The sequence below is a fragment of the Indicator indicator genome, chromosome 21 (assembly GCF_027791375.1).
Source record: "Indicator indicator isolate 239-I01 chromosome 21, UM_Iind_1.1, whole genome shotgun sequence".
Taxonomy (NCBI): domain Eukaryota; kingdom Metazoa; phylum Chordata; class Aves; order Piciformes; family Indicatoridae; genus Indicator; species Indicator indicator.
Window position 1 is genome coordinate 14504271 of NC_072030.1, and position 24966 is coordinate 14529236.

At 45.0% G+C, this 24966-nt stretch overlaps 1 protein-coding gene across 4 annotated transcripts; it reads left to right on the plus strand.

Annotated features, from left to right (window-relative positions):
• Positions 1-753: 753 nt before the first annotated feature.
• On the plus strand, positions 754-24713 carry GTF2H1 (general transcription factor IIH subunit 1). 4 transcript variants are annotated; one of them, XM_054390774.1, is made up of 16 exons: positions 754-788; positions 2714-2846; positions 4561-4729; positions 6451-6643; positions 9009-9171; positions 11248-11341; positions 12544-12693; positions 14701-14780; positions 16093-16223; positions 17389-17476; positions 18741-18829; positions 19674-19791; positions 20590-20680; positions 22523-22638; positions 23530-23622; positions 24469-24713. In XM_054390774.1, the coding sequence occupies exons 3-16, from the start codon at positions 4576-4578 to the stop codon at positions 24553-24555; spliced, it is 1647 nt and encodes a 548-aa protein (XP_054246749.1). In that variant the 5' UTR covers positions 754-788; positions 2714-2846; positions 4561-4575; the 3' UTR covers positions 24556-24713. The 4 variants fall into 4 exon arrangements, with proteins under 4 accessions (XP_054246749.1, XP_054246748.1, XP_054246750.1 ...); XM_054390773.1 differs by lacking the exon at positions 754-788 and adding an exon at positions 1336-1468; XM_054390775.1 differs by lacking the exons at positions 754-788; positions 24469-24713 and adding exons at positions 1336-1468; positions 24028-24135.
• Positions 24714-24966: the final 253 nt, after the last annotated feature.

Sequence of the window (24966 nt, forward strand, 5' to 3'; positions counted from 1 at the left end):
TAAAACCGCACAGCCAAGAAACTCCGCCCGCCCGCTGCCAGTCCGGGCCCGCCTACCACTACCCGCGCACCCCGCCCTCTCGCTTACGCCCGCAGCCGCGGCCCCGCCCCAAACCTCGCTGCACGTGACCCGCCGAGGGGCGGGGCGCTCGTGCTGCGTCATGCCGGGCGCGCCCGCGCGAGAGGAAGCTGCGTCACGTGCGCCCGCCTGCCCCGGCCACGTGACGCTGACGCGCGGCGCCCCCTCCCGCCGCGGGCCGTTGCCGAGGGGAGGCCCCTCCCCCGCAGCGCGGTGGCGCCGCCGACCTAGGAGAGGAGCAGCCGGGCCGCTGGGGCCGATGGCGGGGGACGAACGGGGCCTGCGTACTGCGTGGCTGGGTGACGGCGGGGCACAGGGAGGGAGGGGCGCTGCGCGGCGAAGGGGTGGGTAAGGGGGGCGGCGGCGCTGTTTACTGCCTCGTCACTCCCCCCTCCGCCGCTACTGTCATGGCGACGGGGGAGGGACTATCACGTGAGCGCGGAGGGGGCGGAGGGGGGAGCCGGCCTGCATCACGTGACCGTGCGGCCACGCGTGGCGGCTTGTTCCCCCGTCACGTGAGGCGGGCTCCGGCCCCTCCCCCGCCCTCCCGGCGCCCCGCGGCTTGTTCCGGTCACGTGCCCTCCCCTGCCCGCCCCATGGCCCCGGCGGCGGCGGCCCGACCCCCGTAGCGCCCGCTCCCGCCCCGGGCTCCTCCTTCCGGCAGCGGCCAGCACGCCGGCCCGGAGCTGGTCTCCGCCACTTCCCGCACGGTAAGGTGCCCGCCGGCGCGGGGGTCGGGGAGATGGTGGTGCCGAGCACTCCGCTCGTGGGTGTGTGGGGGCCAGCGGGGCCCGATCCGCCGTACGGCCGCGCTGCCCTGGCAGTTCCCTCCTCGGGTGCGACAGGGCAGCGCCTGCTGGGGAGAGCTGCGGCGGGCCCGGCGCTGCGGCGGCTCGGCGGGGCGTGCTGCGGTGGTGCCGCGGCGGCCTTTGGCCTCCCGTTCTTCGCTACCTGCTCCCGACCGCGGCGGTGGCGGCCTGGCGGGGCCCGGAGCGCTGTGAGGAAAGGGACTGAAGCGCGGCGGTAGCTGTCTTTCCGCGGCCCCCGGGGAGGGGGCGGTGGAAAGATGGCAGCGCTGCGCCGGCGGGATCGTGGCTGGAGGGACACCGGGCGCTTGGTCGCGGGTGCGGGCGATAGACAAAGAGGTGCCCTCGATTCGCCTTTCAGGGCTGCGGCCACCTTCTGCCGGGCATGCCAGCAGCTGGACAGAGCCCGCCGGGGCCGTCCGAGATGTCCTCGGGCCTGTTTCTCCGCAGACCGAAGCACCCATCCCCATTTAGGCAAAGAGAGGCCGGGGATGACCCTTCAGGCGGGTTCAGGGCATTCCTCTGCTCGCTGCACTGCTCGCCAGTGTGCAGGACAAACGGCACCACACACACCTCCCCGTTCGGTGAGCAGTGATCCTCTGACAGGCTGCTGCTGCCCACTTTTATCAGCTCCCGGACCCCACCCTGGGATCCCTGGGCTGTGCAGCCGAACCATCTGGGCCTGGCTGTGTACCCATAGCGCTGCGGCTCAGGCTGGGCCATTAGCGTAGACATTCTGCTGTTCCCTATGGGGAATGGAAACCTAGCAGCAAGGCCTGCATCGAGTCTGTCAGAGCTCCCCTGCCACCCCGTGCCTAGCCTGACCAAGTCACGGTTATTGACATGAGTAAAGTTTTCTTCATGTCTACTCAGAACCCAACGAAAACCACATGGGAAGAAACTGGATTGAAATGCTGGTAATAAAGGGTGCTCAGGACAGGTGTTACAAGGAACAGGGGAAAGAAAGTACCTGGGTTTAGAAGTGTTTAGGAAGAGCTGCTGCGTTAGAGGAAGGATAGCGGTTGGAATTTGATGGTATTTCCAGGAGCTCTGTTCACTCTCACAGAGCTAGGAGGCTTCCGAGTGGTTAAGCAAACAGGACCCTTTTATTGTTTGTTGTATGCTCACACTAAATCTTTCTGATAGATCTTGCCAGTTGTAACTGCAGCTGAAATTGACATCCTCAAGACAGGCTTGATGACAAGTCATACCCCATGGCCTAGGGTATGACTTTGTCCATCAACAATTAACCATCACTTCAAAAGCTCTACCACTGGAGAGTTTAAAATAATCTGTGTATGACTTTCCTGTTCTGGAAGATACTTAAACCAGAGAAAGATCTGTCTTCCAAAATCTGCAGCTTAAGAGCTCTAATGGTGCCTCTCTCAACAGCAGATTAAAATGATCCTGTAAAGCTGTAAAACAGCAGATTTTCCCTGTCTGCATGCTGCAGTCATTGCCCCTTTGAGCAGCAGTGTCATCATCTGCAATACTCATTCCTAGAAACTTAAATGCAGAGGCTCTGAGTTTTGGGCAGGCATGGAGAGATCATTGCTGGCTCTCACACCCTTCTGTGTAGTAAACCTTAAGAGTCCAAAAAGAAAAGAAAAGAAAGTGACTGGTGTGCCTGAGTGTCATTAGCACAGACATAGCCTTCCCCTCTGCAGTTAGCAGGGGACCAGCCTCATGCTCTTCTAGCAGTGAGGCAAGATTTCTGTTTTAGAATTTTCCATGTATTTCTTGTAACAAGAAGCCATTCTGTGTGCATTAGTGACAGGCAGTAACTTCCCTAAATTCTGGTTATTAGTGTCTTTTATTCTTTCTCCAAGGTTTTCCCCGTTTTGGGTAATGCTTACTGTGCTTGTGAGTCGTGTCATCCTGCTGCCACCCTAAATCACTGCATGAGAAAGAAAGCACAGCAATGAGATAAAGCAGGAGCTAGTGTGTTCACTCTCCCAGAAGGTAGGACAAGCCACTTGTGGGATAATTGTGTGCTCATGGGTTGCACACTGCAGGGTACTGTGCTAAAGGCACCATGGGTGTAAAGGAGAAGTTGCTAGCTGCTGATCCTTTTCTTCCAGAGCTGAAAGACTAGTTGTAGGTGGGTGAAATAGGCATGGTAGAGAAGCAAAGGAACTTGCATCAGACTGAGCCTGACTATAGAAATGTTCTCCTTTTCCTTCCAGTTCAGTACCAGTTTAATTCCTTTGCATTCTGTGGCTTTGTCTCTATTGCATTGGGTAACAGTGACTGTAAAGTACAAAGGGAGGGGAAAAAAAGTCCAAATCCTTGGTCTTGCATACCTTGTTTCTAGTCAGTTACAGTCTGTGGCCAGCTGCCTTTCTCTGGGGAGGATAAGGTGCTGATCAGAGACTCCAGGAAGCTCTACATAGAATGATAGTGTGACTAGCACTGGGAGAGAATAATGCTGCTGGGGAGCCTATGATGGATTTATTATAGGAAAAGGTGCTGAAGTCATGCCATGCAGTCTTCTTTGAGAAAGAAGTATTAGCAGGGCTGCTCTGGCTGTGGCACAGTGTGTGCTAGTGCCTGCTGCAATGGTGCTGATGTGAAAGCCCACGTTTGGCTCAGCATCGCTGAAGTCTTTGGCAAAGCTTTGCATGGCTGAAATAATGAAGGAGCAAAGCTCAAGCACAGAGCCCTTTTGCTATTCTTTCCATCTAGCATTTTACTTAACTCATTTGAGAGATTTTGAGACTTCTGCTGAAGTGAATACTGTGCTGTGTTGCATGCAGGGCCCAGCAAATATTAGAGGTGCTCTAAAGCACAGGAAACAAAAGGATCAGCGTTTTGAAATACCATTTTATATATCAGTAGTAAAGTTTATGGTGCACAAAATACAGCAGTTGGACAGACTTAAACATTTACAGCAAACATAGCAAAGATGCACATTTTTGGTAAGTGTAGGACAGTATGTTTGTAGACTGTAGTCCTGCTGCAGTCTTCGTAATCTCCTGGGAAATATAAGGGTGAACCTGCAGGGAGGAATGACAGTGGCTTCTGGGGAGGAGAATGCAGCAAGCCTCAAAAGGCTTGTTGATGTGAGAGACTGGTGATAAAACCACCAGTGTGTTCAAGTAGGTATGACATTAGTCCCTTGGACTTTGGGGGAGAGGAAGAGGGAACTGGCCAGCTGGAATCAAGTGTACAAAACACTGAGCTCTGGGAAGAACCACACAGGAGTGTAGCTGCACCTTATCACAGAGAACTGCAAATCTGTGCTTTTTCACCTTTTCTGAAATGACTTAACATCTGCCATTCACGCTGAAGAAGGGAATGGCTGCCAAATGCCAGAGGAAATTTGGAATTTATGTCATGGCTTAGCTTCAGTACTCTTCTGAGCTTGAGAAACCAGTAAAAGAAACATTAAAACAGGAAAATTATTGGTTTAAATGTAAGATTTGCAGGTCTTTTATTGAAGCAAAAACAGTATCATCAATGTAATTAGATTTTTTTTTTTTATGTAACTGGCAGTATTTTGTTTAAATTGCTGGTTTCACTGACAGAAGGGAACATGTTTATGTGGCATGCTTCAGAAATGATGCAGGCACGAACGAGTAAATGTGGGTTGTCTTTCTTGGATGTAGACAGGAGTAGGGAGAGAGCTACAGCAAAAATCGTGATACTAATTAGCTCAACTGTATGTTTCTGGTAGCTCCTTATAGCCACAATGGCAACATCATCTGAAGAAGTCTTACTGATTGTAAAGAAGGTACGTCAGAAGAAGCAGGATGGAGCTCTCTACCTTATGGCTGAAAGGATCGCATGGGCACCTGAAGGCAAGGACCGATTCACTGTCAGCCATATGTATGCAGACATCAAATGTAAGTCAGCTCTTTTCCTACTCCAGTGGCAGTAAGCAATAGTTCAATAAACATTTGAATACAACCCAAAACTTAATTTGCCATAAAACACCAGCAGGTAAGTTAGGAAGGCTGTAAAAGGTTTAACTCGGTTATTCTGTGTAGCAGCAGAAATCAGGGTCAGGGTGAAGTATCACCAGCTTATTAGGGATGCTGCTGTGGCCTTCAGATGCTGATGTTGTACTGCATTTACTACTAACCTTTGATAAACTTCTACTGCAAGTTGAACTGGAAGTCATCTATGCCATCTGCTTGTGCAGAGAAGGGTGGGAGGAGGGTTGAGGAAGGGTGTAGGGTTTTCTGTGTTGGAACACAGAAACTGTCTATCTGGCATGTCATGTGATAAACCAGACATCTACAGATGTTTCAGTTTTCATATAAACCAAACCTTGCTGGCTTGTTTTCATCCAGCAGACCCTAGCTTTTGGAATTTGGCCTAATGGGTGACCATCTGGATAAGCATTTCCTATTGCAGAGTACATGCAAGACAGAACTGAACAGTAAATACCTAGAGCGTGCTGCCTTTCTGGCTTCAGTTAGTGCTCCTATTCCATGTGCTGTAATGCCAAAAGAAGGAATGAAAAGAAAGTTGTATGTGTCACTTGGAAAAGGTTTAGTGATCATGGCTGTTTAAAGTCACATACAAGTACTGCAACATGATCAGAAGTGTAATGAATCAGAGCTAATGCAGTGTCTCTTTAAATATGTTTGTGATAAGGAGTTTAAAAGCTCTGTTCACCTATAACACAACTTTGTGAAGGTTTTGTTTAGCTATTTATTAAGTACACATTCAGGCCTTGAAGTCTGTTGCTTGGCTGAAAGGTTCTCTTTTTTGCCATCTAACATTAAAAGGTAAATTTATAACAGAGATGGTGATTTAGTGGTGACATCTGGTTCCTGTCTCCCACTTGTCCAGGAGAAAGGGGTAGGATTCAAAGTTAGGTTAGTGCCATTTCAGTGCTACACTGAAGTCAGCATAGCACAACAGCCCATAAACATAGTTGTCCTAGCCTCTGCTCCCTCTGGTTACAAGAAAGGCAGCAGGAGTTAGTTTTTTCTTGTGAGTCATGAGTGTGTAATAGCACCTTGGAGGCATGGGTGATTGACTTTGGGAGTACTGGTGGCTAAAGATGCTTACCATACCACTTGAAACCAGCCTGCCTTTGCTGCCAGCAGCCGTACTGTTACCCCACCCTGCCTCTGCCCTTCCGTGGGAACTGGTCCAGCTGGAAAAACAAAAGGGGGTTGCTTTCAGTGGGTCAGTCTCATGGTTTGGCTTGCTGCATGAATGCCAACATTCCTAGAAGTAAGGCAGCAGGAAGAAGTGGAAAGGGGGAATGAGGTTGTCACCTTTCAGCAGCAGCCTGGACTGGTACCAGGTTATTGTGTCCAGCTGATGACAATCCTATTTGCAGCCATTTTCTAATGGAGGATGTAGGGAATGCAAAGATGAATCAGGACTCCTGAACAGTAGCTAAAGGATATTGAGCAACAGGCTACTGGTGTCTGTGTCCCCTGATTGAAGGGGAAGACTGACTGTTCCACTTTCACAGCTGGAATTCACACACAGGGTAATGGTATTGATTGGAGGAGGAGGATAACTGATACAAGCAAATACTCTAGGGGGGAGTTTCTTGTCTAAGCTTACTGTCTGTTGCTAATTAATGCTCTCTGTTATCTAGGCCAGAAAATCAGTCCAGAAGGGAAAGCTAAAATTCAGCTTCAGCTAGTATTGCATGCAGGGGACACAACCAATTTTCACTTTTCCAATGAAAGCACAGCAGTGAAGGAGAGAGATGCAGTAAAGGATCTTCTTCAACAGCTGTTGCCCAAGTTCAAAAGGAAAGCTAACAAAGAACTTGAGGAGAAGAACAGGTAAAGAAGCCTTCAGTTTTTTGAGTGTTTTTAAATTGTTTCCTAACCATAGTGTATTTCTGCTAGCAGTTGGTACTGCAACAAAAGTGATAGGGCATTTTTTTCCCTAGTAAAAATCTCTCCACTTTTAATTTAGAGGCAGTTCCCTGAGCCTTACATAACTGGAACATGTTGAGACTATACTTGTGTTCTTGCTGACACGTTCCTGAGGTGTAGAGGCAGCCAGCCCGGCTGCCACCCAGTCTTTGCTATCCATGGCTGTGAGATGAAAGCACCCCTCTGGCAGTCTGTCTCTTTATAGTCTTCATAAGTATATGTGTACTGCTTAGAAAAGCTGCTTGAAAGCATTTTAGTTTTCCTTTCTTTTCCAGAAATTCTCTTCTGCCTTGATTTGTGATTTTAATCCCCATCCTCCCCCTCCATATAACTTTTTTTCCCTTCAAATCTTTCCTGGTGTTTTATAGACTCTACCAAACTGCTGAGTGCTTTCCTCCCTCTCACTTGAGATGCAGTAGTTTGTTATTTGACATACAGGATGTTTATTCTAAAAAAAGAAAAAAAAAAGTCTTGAGAAGACATGCAGGACCTAAGTCCTTTGCCCAAAAAGGCTTGTGTTCCTCTAAAATGTTTGTGTTAAACCAGTTCTTGTGGCCCCTCTCTGGCTCTCCCCAGATGAGCTGCACTTCATTCTAGCATCTGCTGTGAAGCCTGTATCTACTGCTTTCCATTCCCATAGACTGTTGTGGCTTGGAACTTAGGCAGGTTAAAGCTGGGGTTTCCATCACAGGAGTGTTGCCTCATCAGGCAGATTGGATCTTTACAAGGAGATTTCCAACAGAAGGGCAGGAGCCCATGTACTGGAGCTCTGACACATCTATATTTAACTGGTTCCAGTACTGCAGCAACCACGAGGGCCTACAGCAGTGCAGGCTGCTTTGGCACTATTTACCAGATAGTTTCTCTAGGCTGTATGCCTTACTTCCAACAGCATTAATGCTGAGCACAGAGCAGCCTTAGCTCTGAGTCTTTGTGTGCAGCATTTTGCCACACAGCACAAAGAGCTTTCCTAGTTACAGACAAGCCACATCTCCACCCATGCTCAGTCACAATCTGTTCTTTGGACCATTAGAAGCCCAAGTCTAGTGAGAGGGCTTCATTAGCTTTATTTGCAGTAGATGAGGCACAAAAGTTTCAACCTGTTCTGAAAGGGCTCTGTATCCAGAGACCTTATGGCACTTCCTCCACTTAGTGATCTGGGAGGGTCAGGTGTGTACCAAAATCCCAAGTTTTAATGGAACAGTTGGAATAACAGCCTGATTCCTGCAACACCCATTTCTAATCCATATTCGTACCAACAAGAAAAACTGGGAAAACTTTGGTGGTTAAAACATTATAGGGATGTCCTGCCACAAAATTTTCACTTTCCCCTCACCCTACTTCATCTTTAGATCAGCTACAGACTTTCATTCAGTCCAGACTGCAGTTTATCCATATTCTTCCCTAGACCATGTACTATGTATTCATAAGATTACTTTCTTTGGTTTGCTTGCAAATGATCAAGACCCTGATCATTTGTCCATGCTGATTGTGAGCATGCTGCATGCTTTCCTGAAAATAGCCTAGTGGGTTTCAAATGAGGTTCTCAGTTGCATGAAAAGCTGCTTACACATGAATTAACTGAGGCTGCAGGAGCAGAAGTTCTTTGCATTTTGAGTAGTAAGGATGAGAGTTGATACTTGGATGTTTTGTAAACTGTACTCCCTGGTGGAAGTCATGGCACTGAGTGTTTCTGTAGCCCTTGTGGTGCATGTGATGAGTTACAAAGATCCTGCTGTCCCCAACAGAAACATAAATGCACAAACAACCTGTACTTTAAGGTAATTTTATCCCTCTGTAATCTATACTCTTGCACTAGGATAGAGACTTGTGATTACAGAATTTTAAGATCTTAAACAAGAATTGGATAGTGTTGATATCTCCTTTCCCTACCCCCTTTCTTCTGGAAGTTCAAGAAAATCCATAGAGGCTTTTATAGTTCAGGAGACTCCAATCCTGGATGTGCAAAGGCACAAGAGCACCACAGAGTAATTAGGACAAGACATTAATCCCACATTAACTTTTTCTTAGGCATTACTGGTTGCTATCATTCAATGCTATTCCTCACACATTTTATTTATTTTTTTTTTAAATCTGAAATGTTTTGAGCCAAACATAGCTATTGATATTGGTTGTTTTGTTCAGCAATGCACAGCATTTTGAAAGCAAAGTTTGTTTCTGTTCCTTTTGTGAACTCTGCATCAGTGATGGAAATCCCAGGGACTGATCCTGCAGCGTTTCAATTCTGTTCAATATGTTCTTTCACCAGAATGCTGCAAGAAGATCCTGTTTTGTTTCAGCTCTATAAAGACCTTGTTGTGAGCCAGGTAATCAGTGCTGAAGAATTCTGGGCCAACCGTTTGAGCCTGAATGCAGGGGATAATTCTGCAGCACCTAGCAAGCAGGATGTGGGCATCTCCGCAGCATTCCTGGTATGTTGAACCTCTAACTTAAAGGATTTTGGAACAAACAAGTTGGGGAAAGTGAGAGTTCTGCTCAATGTACTTTATTGCCATCTACTTCGATGTTCTTACCTGGTTCCACAACATCTCTGCACATGCTAGTTAGATAATTGCAAGTGTAAACAAGAGGGAGAAAAGTGAAAAGTTTTGTGCAGATCTGCAGCCTTTAAGTTTTGTCTATTTAAAATGCTCAGTTTGAACTTTAAATTGTTGGAGTAGCTGACCTGCAAGGTCCCTTCCAACCTAAGTCATTCTGTGAGTAGGCAGGTATTGTTTATATGGCTGCATTGCCTTCCATAAAACAGGAGTAACAGCTTACAGTCACAAGATTACAGAGCATCTTGATTAAAAAAGCATCTGTTGCAGCATTGACATGCAGAAATGAAACTGCAGAGAATTTCCACACAAAAGGTTTTGCTCCCTCCCCAGTTTTGGTTTTTTTTTAAAACCAGTACATGCTTTAACAGCTTCTATGTCTGAAAGCTCTTTTTAACTCTCTCTTTCCCCAGCTTTGTGCTGTTACACACTTGCAGAAACCACCCTTCAGTAATCTCAGTGCAGTCTAAAAGTAATCTGGGTACAACCTTCAGATTCCTCCCACAGACACATGTTTCTGCTTCTGCAACCAAGGTCATACAGATTCTGACTCTTTAGCCAGAATCCCATCTCCAGCTTTGCAATTATTGTGCTCACATCAAGGGTTCAGGAGGGAAAGAGGAGGTGGGAGTTGTTTTATGACTTGGCTGCTGGAAAAACAGTTGGGTTTTCTCCCTAGAAATACCTGAATCTGTTATCAAATGAACTTGATTGCTCTTCTTTCCTGTCTCCCATTATCCTTACACCTTAATATTAAAAACAAACAAACAACAAAAAGCCACAAACCTTCACAACTGGTCGTGTTTGTGTACTTTGCATTTGTGAAGAAGAAAACTTCTGATGTTTATGTATCCTAGTTCAAGGTTAAATAACTGTCTCTGCTCAGAGTGAGTCTTTCTCTAGGAGGAAGGTGGTGCAAAAACTAGAATTCAGGTGTACAGGAGGAGGAAGAAAAGAAGGGCAGCATATGCCATCATATATACAATGTTTACTGTTATTAAGAATTGGACTGAGTACTTGCCTGCTCCAGAGCTTCCTGAAGAGATCACTGAGATCTGACTTGCAAGTCCTGACCAAGGCTTACCCTCAATTTCTAAATTCACTTTTATTTATCAATTATATTTTCATGTATAAGGCCATAAGGTGTAAGAGCCATAAATCCTTTTTTTGTCCCTTCATTATCATCACTGATTATTCACTAGCTGAACTGTTGAATGAAGATTAGGCATGTCCAGTAAATGTCCCTGTTTGCACTTTGAAACAAGAATATGTTAAACTAAGCATCCCTTCTTTTGACTGACAGTGGTCTTTGCTTTTCATCTTCCAAAAGCTCACAGTCTCCTTGGTGAACTGTCCTTTAAGTGGCAATAAGTAATTAATGCATCTTCTTCCATTTCCTATGCCAGAAATACCTATTTATGATCAAATCTGCTATGGATTATTGGAGGAAGAAGATGATGATCTCCTTGGGGCTATTTAGTCTTGAGAAGAGAAGACTGAGAGGGGATCTGATCAATGTCTATCAATATCTGAGGGGTGGGTGTCAGGAGGAGGGGGCCAGGCTCTTTTGGGTGGTTCACAGTGATAAGACAAGGAACAATGGGTTCAAACCAGAACATAGAAGATTTCACCTCAACATGAGGAGAAAACTTCTTTCCAGTGAGGGTGACAGAGCCCTGGAACAGGCTGCCCAGGGGGGTTGTGGAGTCTCCTTCTCTGGAGACTTTCCAAACCCACCTGGATGCATTCCTGTGCAGACTACCCTAAGTGCTCCTGCTGTGGCAGCGGGTTGGACCTGATGATCTCTTGAGATCCCTTCTGACCTCTGATACACTGTGAGACTGTGATCTGCAGCAAAACATGGTTACAAGATGCCAGTTCTTTACCTTCTCCACTTACAGAAAGCCTTCAGACCCTGACTGTTTTCCTGCCTGTGTGCTTTTATTTTAGGCTGATGTCCGACCTCAAACAGATGGCTGCAATGGTCTGAGGTATAATTTGACTTCAGATATCATCGAATCCATATTCCGGACATACCCTGCAGGTAAGAACAGTGCTTTACCTCACACAGACATGCATTTAACAGCTGTGTTCTACTCACTTCAGATGAAAAGACCAGAGTGTTGGTCTGACCTGAGCCTGGAAGTATAAAGAACCCTGTCTTCACTCCTCTGGATGATCTGCCCTGCCTCATTTGAAGGGGGGTGGGAAGAAGCATGTGTAAAAACATGCTTTTGAAGCAAAACCTGGGTTTTTTTGAGTTAAAACAGTTTAACTTGTGTTGACCTTTTTATATATATATACACACACACATATATATATATATTAAAAAAAAAAGAAAAGGTCAACACAAGTTGAAATATTTAAGAAGAAAAAAACCCCACATCAACAGCTTGTGACTAGGTATTTGGTTTGCATGATACTCCCCTACTCAGCTTCTTAATTGTTATTTTTTCATTAAATCACCTTTGGGAGGAAAATAATCTGATTGCCATTGTTCTCTTACCATTATGCTGAGCACTGCCACTGGTTTATTCTGGTGCCCCTAACTCAAAAGACTGAGGGTAACTAAAACCAGAAGTCATCTGGGTACAACTTTAGATTCCTCCCACAGAGTTATGTTTCTGCTTCTGCAACAATAGTCATACAGATCCTGACTCTTTAGCCTGAATCCCATTTCCAGCTTTGCAATTATTGTGCACACATCAAGGGTTGCATGTGCACTTCTTGTGCATGTGCAATTCAGATTATTCAGACCACTGTTAGTGCATTTCTTTATCAAAGCATTAGCCAGCATTTCAGGGCATAAAAGAGGACCTGTTTGCTCCTGCTCAACCACTGCATGCCCTTACATTTGGTCAGCATGAGTGAAGGCAGCACCAGGCAAAGCAAGGAGCCAGCAAGGGAATTTTAACCTAGCATGACAAGGGAGAATGGTTTCAAGTTGAGGGAGAGTAGGTTTAGACCTGATCTTAGGAAGAAATTCTTCAGGACAAGGGTAGTGAGACTCTGGAATAGGCTGTCCAGGGAGGTTGTGGATGCCTCCTTGCTGGGGGTGTTGAAGGCCAGGTTGGATGAGGCCTTGTGCAGCTGAGTCTAGTTGAGAGGCATCCCTGCCCGTGGTGGGGAGGTTGGGGTAGATGATCTCTGAGGTTCCTTCCAACCTGAGCTCTTATGTCATGCTGTGATTCTATGGTATCAAAGATTTGTGAAACAGTTCATAATCATTGTGGGTTTTGTTCACAGTAAAAATGAAATATGCAGAAAATGTTCCACATAACATGATGGAGAAGGAATTCTGGACACGATTTTTTCAGTCTCATTATTTCCATCGGGACAGGCTCAATACAGGCTCAAAAGACCTTTTTGCAGAATGTGCCAAACTGGATGAAAAAGGTAATAAGCTTTGTGACTTTTGCCTCTGCAGCAACCTGCCATGGTCTTAGCTACCCCACAGAGCACACCACCTTCCAGCAAGAGGTCTTATCTAGTGACCCAGCAAAGCTGAAGTCAGAAATTTGCTTGCATTTGTTCATGGAGCATCTTGTTTGTGGAACTGTCAAAGCAAAAGCCACAGTTGCCATTGGGAGCTAGCTCCAGGTTCGCTGCTGATTGTGTTTCATAGCCAGTGCATTTCTGGAAACAAATTAGCCTTTGGAAAGTGGTAGCACTAGAAATAAGCATTATTACAACTCCTGCAACAGTAACTACCTGAAGGGGGCCTACAAGAAGGCTGGGAAAGGAACTGTTTCAAAAGCCTGTAGTGATAGGACACGGGGCAATGGTTTGAAATTAGAGAAGAGGAGATTTAGGTTGGACATTAGGATCGAGTTCTTTACCATGAGGGTACTGGAAGGGCTTGCTCAGGGAAGGAGTTGAGGCTCCATCCTTGGAGATATTCAAGGTCAGGCTTGACCAGGCTCTGGACAACCTGATCTGTTGAAGGATGTCCCTGCTTACTGCAGGGGGGTTGGACTGGATGAGCTTTGGAGTCCCTTCCAACCCAAGCCATTCTATGGTTCTATATGCTGTAGTGCTAGACTGACCATGCTGTGCCATCAGTTCCTGGAATTATTTGACCTGCAGCATCATTCTGTGCTATGTGCACAACTGACAAAACCTCTAGCTTTTGTTACACGTCAGTTTGCAGTTCTAGACAAACATGGCTCTTGCTTAAGATTGTGGCCAAGAAAGCCAGTGATACCCTGGGCTGCATGAAGAAAGGTGTCCAGCAAGTCTAGGGAAGTTCTTCTACCTCTCTACTCTGCCCTGGTGAGACCACACCTGGAATACTGTGTCCAATGTTGGGCTCCCCAGTTCAAGAGAGACAGAGACCTGCTGGAGAGAGTCCAAGGGAGAGCCATGAGGATGATTTGGGGACTTGAGCATCTCCCCTGTGAAGAGAGACTGAGAGCCCTGGGGCTGTTTACTCTGGAGAAGAGAAGACTGAGAGGGGATCTGATCAATGTCTATCAATATCTGAGGGGTGGGTGTCAAGTGGAGGGGGCCAGGCTCTTTTGGGTGGTTCACAGTGATAAAACAAGGAACAATGGGTTCAAACTTGAACATAGAAGATTTCCTCTCAACATGAGGAGAAACTTCTTTCCAGTGAGGGTGACAGAGCCCTGGAACAGGCTCCCTAGGGGGGTTGTGGAGTCTCCTTCTCTGGAGACTTTCCAAACCCACCTGGATGCATTCCTGTGCAGACTACCCTAAGTGATCCTGCTCTGGCAGGGGGGTTGGACCTGATGATCTCTTGAGGTCCCTTCCAACCTCTGATATACTGTGATGTTCCAGAGGAGCTGCCCATCCCTGTTCCCTGTCAGCCTTTTTAATGTGACATCTTAAAATATTACCAGACTTCAGTTTTTATTGAATTTTGGAGGCAGGTTTGTGACACCTAACAGAAATGTTCAGAATGGAGATCATTTAACACCTTCCCTTAATATGTCATTCTAGCCTTCTGTTAGGGATCCACAACCCTTCACAAATCAAATCTATCACCAGATATAAATTAACCATTCTACCCCAGGCAGGCCAGCAAAACAGTGCCAAAATTAGAAGAAACCCACAATTGAGGCTTCCCAGTTTCAACTAGTACAGCTACATCTTCAATTTATACTTTTTTTTTTTAACCAAACAGTATTCATGAGGTGTAGAAATTGATGAAAACTGCACTAATTAGCAATCTTTCACAATGACTTTGCAGCTTTATTGCTTATTTTAAAATGGAACTTTGAAAAGAGTGGAAAGTTTTAGTCACAGTGATTGTTTGCTCTCTGCAGAATCTTGTGTGTTTTCTCCTTTCATGGTTAAACACGATCTGATAATCCCACAATTATTTGTTGAGATACAGTTTTTCATGGTTCTTTGGGTTTTGTTGTTTTGGTTTTTTCCATACAGGTTTAAAAACAATGGTGTCTCAAGGAGTGAAAAACCCCCTGATAGATTTAACAGCTTTGGATGATAAATCATTAGATGAAGTAAGTAGTGGGCAAGAAAAAAAAAGCAACACATCCCTGACCCCCTTTAGTTTCATTTAAGGAGAAACTGCCTCTTTCTCCTCTTAATAACTACAAATACCACATCAGTTACTAGGCTGCTGCAGTGGTTGGGTAGTCAGCATGTACACAGTTGTCTGTGTGTAAAGAAATTGACACTCTGCCCATGGACCTGTGTGCCTCAGGTGTCTGCCTGCCTTAGTGTGCTGGGTATAAAAGCAAGATTTCCCTGTTTAAAGAGTTACCATTCCACTGAGATGGCTTTTTTTTTTTTTTGTCTAAAATTGACTCTCCAGCTTTTTCCTACCTTCTAGAAGCTGTAAGAGTAGCAGAAGCCAGGAAAAAAAAAAAAAGTCATCCTTGCATTTGTTTTCATTTTGAACATTGCTATTTGGTTAAGCTTAATTTTAAGGACATTTGACACAATTTTCTTTGTTTAGCTTGAAATCCCATGTTTTGCTAAGAACATAACTCCTTTGAACCATTGCCTGCCTCCAAGTACAACTTCATTGTTGTAAGTGATGTACCATGATGTGAAGTAACTTAATGATATCCACACTGGATTGCACTTAAATTTATGAGTTTTCATTAATAATGATGCTGCATTTCTACCTTTTGGGTTGAGTTTTGGGGTTGGGGTTTTTTGGGGATTTTTTTTTTTGTTTGGTAAGAGCTGTACAAAGCTACCAGTGTAAAAGTAGGCTGGAGTTTAGGGTAGGTGTAACTGAACCTGCAAACTGCCCTAGTTCCCTTTGGAGGCTGGTTAGCTGCAGGCATGATACTGCACATGGGGCGAAGTGAGTTGTCTTCAGCCAGCTGGTAACTGGGGAACCCTGCCAACATCAAGGCTTGAGATTGGATTCCTGGTGATATCACATCCTCCTGACAGCTGTCATTTAGCCTGGGGGCTGCTGGTGTCCCACAAGATGTTAAAGAGAGGTCAGTAAAGCAGTTGGTAACTCTTACTTGCCATCCAAGCCTATCTGTTTTGTACAGGTGATCCTTTTTTTTTTTTTTTGAAGTTCTGGTTTTACTTCATGGCCTTAGAAAACTATCTTTTTTTTTTTGTCTTCTTCTCTCAGACACCTCTAAATTGCCAAGAATAAAATCACCTACAGAGATTTTTCCCAAGTACCTATGGTGATGGTGGGGCAAGGTAGTAAAATACCACTTCAGACAGCATCATTCAGTAAAAGTTCAGAGGGGGTGGCATAAAAGCTTCCTGACTCAATGGCAAACAGAATTGTCCTTCTGCTTTTGGGGCAGGAGGCAGCTAACATTGTTTTCTTTGTAGGGCTATGGTGTTGCTTCAGTGGCCTCTACATCAAATGCCTCAAAATCTGCTAGAGAAAGTAGCAATGCTGCCATTATCAAACGCTTTAATCATCACAGTGCCATGGTCCTTGCAGCTGGCCTCAGGAAACAGTAAGTTTCAATCTTGCGTAAAAGCCTTTTTGTAACAGATTTAAAGAGTTTCCAAATCAAAAATACATCTCCAATTACTGACCCAACCCTTTCTTTTAATTTTTTTATGACAACTGAAAATGCCTTCAGGTTCCGTTTTACTTCAGAAAAGTTTTTCATCGCTGTCTGAGATGGTAAATGCTGTCCTTAGCTGAGTTATCATAGAAAGCAGGTGAAAAGGGAAAGGATGCTTCTGCCTTAGTTCTGTAGCTCTAGTGAAGTCTGCAGAAGCAGTATTCTGTTTGCTGTGTGGCAAACAGAGGTCTGGGGCAGGGAGTTTCTATTGCCTGACTCCCAGAGACCAGGTCTGTTGGAGCTTCCTGTAGTGGGGTGCATGGATGTAAGTAACTGAGGAAGCAAAAATCCAGTGGGGCATGGGTGGATCAGATGAACAACTTCCCCTGTGCAATGCCCTGCCTGCCCCTGACCAAAAAACCCCAAACAGCCCTGTCAGGTGGTTCCATATGTTTACAGTCAACTTCACAAATGAAACTTAAAAGAGGCATGAAATGAGTTTGATGTGAAATCTGCTTCACAACTGGCTTATAAACAGCCACCAAAGGATTACTACTCTACCCAAATTCTGCAGACCTGACCTGTAAGAGACCTTAATTAAATACTTTCTTCTGTATAGCTGTGCTCCCTCATGTTAGTCTTTTTGCCTTGCACAAATTGAACACTGGACCTTAAAGGATCTCTTCTGGGGGATGTGTGTTTCTGCTTCTCAATTCAGAAAGAGGCAAAACAATAAATCTTAGTCCAAAACAGCAGTATCTCAGGACCCCCCTAGCTCTGCTCATACCTGGTTGGCATAAGTTTGCAGAGTGTTTCTAATTTAGTCCTGATTTAGTGTTGCATTGCTGGCATGCTGCTATCTCTGAGGAGAGGGAGAAGCACCCTCCCTTGCTGGTGAATGTCCCCCTTGACAAGCAGAGTTAGCAGAGGAGCTGCTTCCTTCTATCTAGATCAGCTGCTAGAAACGAAGCCACCAGGGGAAAAGAGTTGACATGCAGTATGTGAACATGCCTATAAAACTTTTGAAAGAGATGTGTTTACTTTGTCTCTAGCTTGTATCTTAAGTTTCCTGTGAGGTGAATTCTTCTTAATGCTGTTTCTCTATTTTAAGAGAAGCACAAAACGACCATTACAGTGAGACCAGCAGTACGGATGGAAACTCCAGGGATTCAGATTTCTTTCAGCCACCAATGAAAAAGGTATAAAGTTAGCTGATGCAATTCTAATTGAGTGGAACTGGAAGCTCAAAAGGTTGCTGAAGGTTCCATACTTGGTTTATGATGCATCTAAAATAATCCTTTCTTAGCTTTGCTTAGGAGTGTCTAACATAAGAGCCCAAGGGCCTGTCAGAAGCTTGGGACCACTTGTTAAAGGCAAAGAAATTACACTTGGAAGTATTGCTTTGTGCATCTCTTCAGCAGTGCCCAACACAAGTTAAACATTCCAGCTTGCTTCTGAGTGGACCCAGAAATCTGGTTCTTCCCATTCACTGCAATTCTATTTTTGCCCCCTGTTATTTTTTCCCAATGCCTGACAGCTTCTAGAGAACATCCCTCTGAAAGTGTTATTGGTGTTCAAGCACCAATATTAACCTATCAAGTGTATTGTTTGTAGAGGGGATAATTAAAGTGGCACATGGCAGCCTTCATCTTAAAGTTAGAAGCTGAAGTGAGGTTAAGCTGCTAGCACAGTGACACCTGGTGCACTGAAATACAGGGCAGCAGCCTGCTTTAGACAACCATAGCAGCTTGCAAAGTGGAAGAGAGTACTGTAATTGCTGCAGACCTGAATTGAATGCTCTTGCTGGAGTTGACAGCCTCAATAGCAAGTGCCAGGGGAACTCAAAACCTGTGTGTGCTGGAGAAAAGGTTGTAGAATGCACGTGGTGGTAAATGTTGAGGAAGTCAACAGCTTTGACCTCCTGAAAGCTGTGATTGTTACTGGGGAGAAAATTACACACTAGGACTAGAATAAATGTGGTGAAAAGAGGAGTGAAAGTAGCATGAGAGTAGGAGACTTCAAGAACAGTTTTCTGATTGCCTGATACCACTGTGCTGTTATTTCTCAGCACAGCTCTGTCACCACATAGCTTGGGCAGTTACCTTTGTAGTCTGTCTTACACCCCTGATAACACTAGCCATTAAATCATTACTTTTTCTGCTGATCTGAAGGTGGCTGGACATAAACAGTGCGAAGAATGATCTGGGAGTAGTGGGCACTGCCAAATTTTAGCCAGAATCTGCAGGAAGCAAAAAAAAAAAAAAAGTGGTAGTGCCAAGATTTGCAAACACTTCAAACAGTACCGGGCACTGCTCTCTCTGGAGAGTACACAGGGACCATTCCACAGCTCTTCCTTTAAGGTTTTAGTAACCTTTCCTCTCGAACTGGGTGATCTGGATAATAAAAAAAAGATTGAACACATGTCCTCATTAGTAATGTGTGGAATTACTTGGCTTCTTTTAGGTGAAACTGCAGGAGGCCATTGAGTATGAAGATTTAACAAAGAACGATAGCGTTAAAACTATTGCACTAAACTTAAAGAAGCCTGATAGGTAAGTTAACAAAACACACACACAGCTACTTCAGCACATTCAGTCTTGCAGGTCTCTCACTGCAGCCTGCACAGAACCAGCTGGTTTAGTCTCTGTGCTACAGCCAGGTGGGTTTAAGCTAAGTTTAGGAAGCTGGTAAGATCTCCTGAGTCAACCAGCTTCCAAGCAATTCCCACTTCAATTTGGATTTGGATTTCGTCTTGCTTTTGAGCAAGGTGAGTGTCTGGAAGCCTAAGCTGAAAGGTTTTGACATGTGAAAGTCTAACAGACCTGTAACCCCAGCTCACCACTGTGATGCAGCTTACAGTGGAAAGTGTGTTACATGTGAAAATAAAGATAGAATCAGAGAATTGTTAGGGTTGGAAGGGACCTCAAGGATCATTCGGTTCCAACCCCCCTGCCATGGGCAGGGACACCTCACATTAGATCAGATTGCTCACAGCCACATCCAGCCTGGCCTTAAAAACCTTCAGGTATGGGACTTCTACCACCTCCCTGGTGATGATTGCAAGGAAAAGCTACTCCCAGGCCAAAAAAAAAAAAAAACAAAACAACACAGTAATTTGGATCATTTGGTCTGCTCACTGCTTGAGTAGTTTTCTACTATAGGCCTATTTTTCTAGACTTTGCAGTTTAAGAGCTTTAGCTGTAACTTCAGAAAAGGAGTGATGCCATAGACAATGTGCACCTAAAATAGTTCATCAGTAAGATTTAGATAGTAGCCACAGCAGTTGCAAAGCAGCTGCAATCAGAAACATCTGAAGAACTGTCCACTGAGTCTGGCCTCTCTTTTACCACCACTCCTATTAATACTCTTTTTCTCTTTCCTTTTCTCACCTCACAGGTATTATCATGGTCCAACTCCAATTCAATCACAGCAATATGCAACCAGTCAGGATATAATTAATTCTTTTAATAGTATTAGGCAAGAAATGGAAGCATATGTACCCAAACTAACTCAGGTATGGAAGAACCCAAAAAATTCCTTTCTTGATTTTAGCAGCTTAAGTTTTCTCCGTTATCTCCAATACTTTCATGTTATTCCACTTATTTTACAACGTTAGGCAATACCTTTTGAGCTGTTGTGTTTAAAATCTAAACAATAGGGAATTGAGTCCTTGCTGCTACTCAGAGTTATATTCTACTTTGACCATGGCCTCAGAGGAAATGGAAAGGTATAAAGCAGTAAAGCAGGACTGTTATGCAACATGAAGCACAGGTCAATAGTATTGATCCCTGAAATATAGGTTTATAAATGAACAGGTCTTTCACTACTAAATGCACATGGGTAGGATGAAGATCTCACTGTGGGATGCACAAAAGCTCTGTCCTGACAACTGGAGGGCACTATAACCTTGTAGCCAATCTCCCCCCAGCCAGTACCTGATACTCCTTTGTTAGTAAATCTAACAAAGGTCCTAAGCAAAGCAGCCACAACTGTGAATGTGTCACTTTTTTGTGTAGCAGTCCCCTGTCTTATTTCAATGCAACTGCACAGCCAGGTTGTTTTATTTACTGGGTAAATAAAAGGGTTTTTTTGTCCATAACTGATCAGAGAGCTTTCACTGAAACCATGAGCCATGGGACTTAGAGAGGCACAGTGTGTAGTTGTGGAGAAGAGCAAACTCTTCATCAGAGCTTCCACTGAATCTGCTCCACTCCACTGTGTTTGAACTCCTGTGGCAAATACACAACTTACTTGTAACAGCTATTATTGCAAAAGGTGATCTGAAATCTGTTTGTTCCCTTTCTCCTTTCAGGTTCTTTCAAGTAGTGATGCTGCTAGCACTATTGCAGCCCTGTCACCTGGAGGAGCACTTATGCAGGGTGGAACACAGCAAGCCATAAACCGTAAGGGTGTATGATACTGTAACCCTGTCTGACTGCACTGGGCAGCACTCACTGCCTGGCTTGCCTCTCATCTGCCCCTTAGAGTATGTTACACTGAATCAGCAAATCATGGAAACATGTAGCTGGAGTATTGCTGCGGGCCAGCAGCAAAAGAATCAGGGTTGGAAGGGACCACAAGGATCATCCAGTTCCAACCCCCCTACCATGGGCAGGGACACCTCACACTAGGTCAGGCTGGCCAGAGCCTCATCCAGCCTGGCTGCAAACACCTCCAGGGATGGGACCTCAACCACCTCCCTGGACAACCCATTCCAGGCTCTCACCACTCTCATGGTGAAGAACTTCTTCCTCACGTCCAGCCTGAATCTCCCCACTTCCAGCTTTGTTCCATTCCCCCCAGTCCTGTCACTACCTGATAGCCTAAAAAGTCCCTCCCCAGCTTTCTTGTAGCCCCATTCAGATACTGGAAGGCCACAAGAAGGTCACCACAGAGCCTTCTCTTCTCCAGACTGAACAGCCCCAACTCTTTCAGTCTGTCCTCATAGGAGAGGTGCTCCAGCCACACACCAGGCTGGTGCTGGCTACACCAGTGCTGAGGCAAGTGAGTGAGAGAAAATTGTACAGAGCAAGTGCTGAAGGATGCAGGTGATACTGAGTGCCCTTACAGATCAGGAGTTTTGCTTCTTCAGCAGTTCTGTTTTCTGATTTTTTTTTTTTAATTTAAATTCCCCCTGAATTTTAGAAAATAAAAGCAAAGCCTTTGGGAAAACTCTTAAGGAGGCACAGTCTAGATAATTCTCTGGAATTAGGGTTTTTTTGCAGCCTGCATTTAAGGTCCACAGCTTGCTATGAAAAAGGATGACTTAAGTGTAGGCTTCAAGGGAAACCAGAAATGCCTCCCCCTTCCCACATCACCATTCAACCACCTCTTTTCCTCTTGTCACACTCCTGCCAGTTTGAGTTCCTTTCTCTGTAGTCTCACAGCAGATGAGTCCCTGTTCTCACAAGATTGGGGTTTCTTAAGCAGTCTTCCAGTTTAACTTCTGTTACTTGGTCTGAAGAACAGCAGAAACTGATGCAGACAGCTGAAAAAGCCAAGTGTGGGTCCTTTATGGCACTGGAAGGAAAGCAGTGAGGTTTTCTTGCCCATCCCAGTTGCCATATTGGGTGCTGCACTACACTTCTCTGAACCTGACCCCCATGTGGGGGTTTCTTGGGATGTTTGGTTGTTTAAACAGCCTTGTCCAAAAGTTCTCTATTCATTGTTCAGCTCACCATGCTCCTGTCATCCTCACTGACTGCTGGTGCTTTTTGTCTGGTTTTTATGACTGTGGTTCCTTCCCTGTTCTTGAACCCTGTTACACTTTATTCTTTGAGTATCTGGGATACAATTCCTGTCTGGATTTTCCATCTTCCACCTGCTGTGACCATATCTTCATTGCCAACAAAACTAAGGGGGGAAGGCTTACATCCAGAACAGAATATTTAACTCTGTGCTGTGAAAAGAAGAAGGTGCTGATCCCATAGGCAGTACTGCCACAGAGCTACTCAAATACACTGCTTCTGATCCTGGATTAAGTTTGGTGTCCATTCTCTGCCCAGCACAGCTCTCCCTATATAATACACAAGGTTGCAATCATATAGCCATAAATAGTGTCTGACTTGATCTGGTATGGCTGATAGTCCTCCTTCAGCTCTGAGGCACCTCCGTGCTCCCTCCCAGCCAGCCTTTCTGTGATTCTAGCAGAAGTATATATTGCTGAACTCCTTCCCCAGCCTGATGTTCTCCTGTCTCATGTGTTAGCTTTGAGTGATGTGACAAAAGTCTTTCTCCTGTTGCAGAGATGGTGCCAAATGACATTCAGTCTGAACTAAAACACTTGTATGTGGCAGTAGGGGAGCTGCTACGACACTTCTGGTCCTGCTTTCCTGTTAACACACCATTCCTAGAAGAAAAGGTAGGGACAGAGCTCCCTGCTGGGGCCCTGGTTATGATGTGGGCATGTGATAGGTTGATGTTGGTTTAGAGTGACAGTCACCTTGAGCTAAGATACAATGCTGTACATCAGTGCAGCACTGTAGGTCACAAAACAGCTTAAAACATGACTTTTTCCTTCAGCAGTTCTGCTGGTGCTGTTTGAAATCTCTGCCTGTCTGTTAGCTACCCTCAGGAGCAGTTGCTGTGGCCAGTTTCAAAACAGAATGGCCAGCTCTGTTCCAGTTGTGGATTTCTCATTGCCAGTTTAAAACACACAAACTACAGCTCCCCCCCTTCCCGTACACTAAGGCATAACCTCGGCAGTCACAATTACAAGAAAGTTTTCCTTACTGCTCTATCCATTGCAAAAATTGCTCAGGCCATAGCTTCAGAACTGCTTTCTAGAACAAAGGTTTCAAGGACAGATGTTTGTCCACAACCAGCTTATGTGATCCTCACTTTCTCCTGTTGCCATGCTTTCTTTTGGCATCATATGGATCACAAAGATAAAGAAGTGCATTCAGATATGCTGGATTTTCTGCTGCTGAATGTGGCCTGAAAATCCATGATATGGTCTTTGCTTGAAGAAAGGGGAAAAAAGAAAAAAAAGGATGGTTTAGGGAGCATTTTACCTGTAGTGCTTCCTGACACCATCATAATGGTCACAGTGGCACACTGCACTTTCAGTCATACTGCACTTGTCTCACTCAAGAGCTATTAGAGACTGAGTATCCCCCAAAATTAGTTACAGAGTGTTTTGTTGGAGAATAGGTTGGGTTGTTTTGGTTTGGTTTGTTATTTTTTTTTTTTATCCAAGGAAATGAAACTTCTGTGCAAGTGATTATAATGCTGGTTTCTGTTTCTCTTTCAGGTTGTGAAAATGAGGAGCAACTTGGAAAGATTTCAGGTTACAAAGCTCTGCCCATTCCAAGAAAAGCTTCAGAAACAGTATTTAAGCACAAATGTAAGGAGAAAGATACTCTTTCGTTACATGGGTGCATATTAATCACTTGAATCATAATTATCAGAAGATGTTTGCTTGGTTACTTATTATCTGAGGGCAATTTGTTAGCTAGGAAGTGGGCAGAGGGATTGAGTACCCAGGTAACCATCTCTGCTCTCCCTGTCTTAACCCTCTGAGCAACATCAGAAACTGTCAAGAACCACAGTGTGAAATGACCTGTGAGACAACAAAACAGAGGAGTCCTGTTCCATTTTTCACTTCCACCAAGAAGTGGAACTTGGCAGCCTCAAAACTATCTCCCAGCATGCCAGACTTGCAGTGGTCGCAGACTAAACACTGGAACAGGCAGCACAATTAAGTGAGACCTTCTCAGACTAGTAGCTCTGTGAATTACTCCCTCTACAGATACCTTGCAGTAGAGTCTCCATCTGGCATACCTCTGGTTTCAGTGAGATTACTGTTAGTGAATAAAAGGGATCCAGCTGATGGAGGGGACGGGAGGGGAAGTGAGTAAAGGGAATGCAACTGGAGAAGGGGACGGGAGGGGAAGTGAGTAAAGGGAATGCAACTGGAGAAGGGGACGGGAGGGGAAGTGAGTAAAGGGAATGCAACTGGAGAAGGGGACGGGAGGGGAAGTGAGTAAAGGGAATGCAACTGGAGAAGGGGACGGGAGGGGAAGTGAGTAAAGGGAATGCAACTGGAGAAGGGGACGGGAGGGGAAGTGGATCAACGAGATCCAGCTCATGGAGGGAAAGTGGATCAACGAGATCCAGCTCATGGAGGGGATGGGAGGGAAACTGTTTTCCAGTAGCTGGGCCATTGTTTTCTCCCCTCTTGATGTTCCAGTTGGTAAGTCATATAGAAGAGATGCTGCAGACAGCCTACAATAAGTTCCACACGTGGCAGTCGCGGCGCCTGCTGAAGAAGACGTGAAGGTGCATGCTGTACAGGTTTGAGAGCCAACTCTGCAATAGGGATAGGAGTACAACCCACAGAGCTTAGAGCTCTTGCAGGAAGACCTGCAAAGCTGTGGACTTCTGGAAATTATGCTAACTGAACTTGCACATTTTTTTCTTTTTTTTTCTTTTTTTTTTTTTTTTGTGGTGTTTTGTTTTGTTTGTTTTTTTAAAGAACTGAGATTAAACTTGAAAACTAGGGAGAAAACAAGAAAAACTAAACAACAAACAAACAAGGAAAGAACCAAAAGAGAAGAGCTGAGGTGCAAAAATATTTAAGAGACACTGTTTACTGCAGTTACTCAGGAACTGCTTTTGATTTGCATTAAGAGCTGCTTTCAGAATAAACAATTTAAAGAGGGTGTATTAATAAAAACCTGGGTTTCTG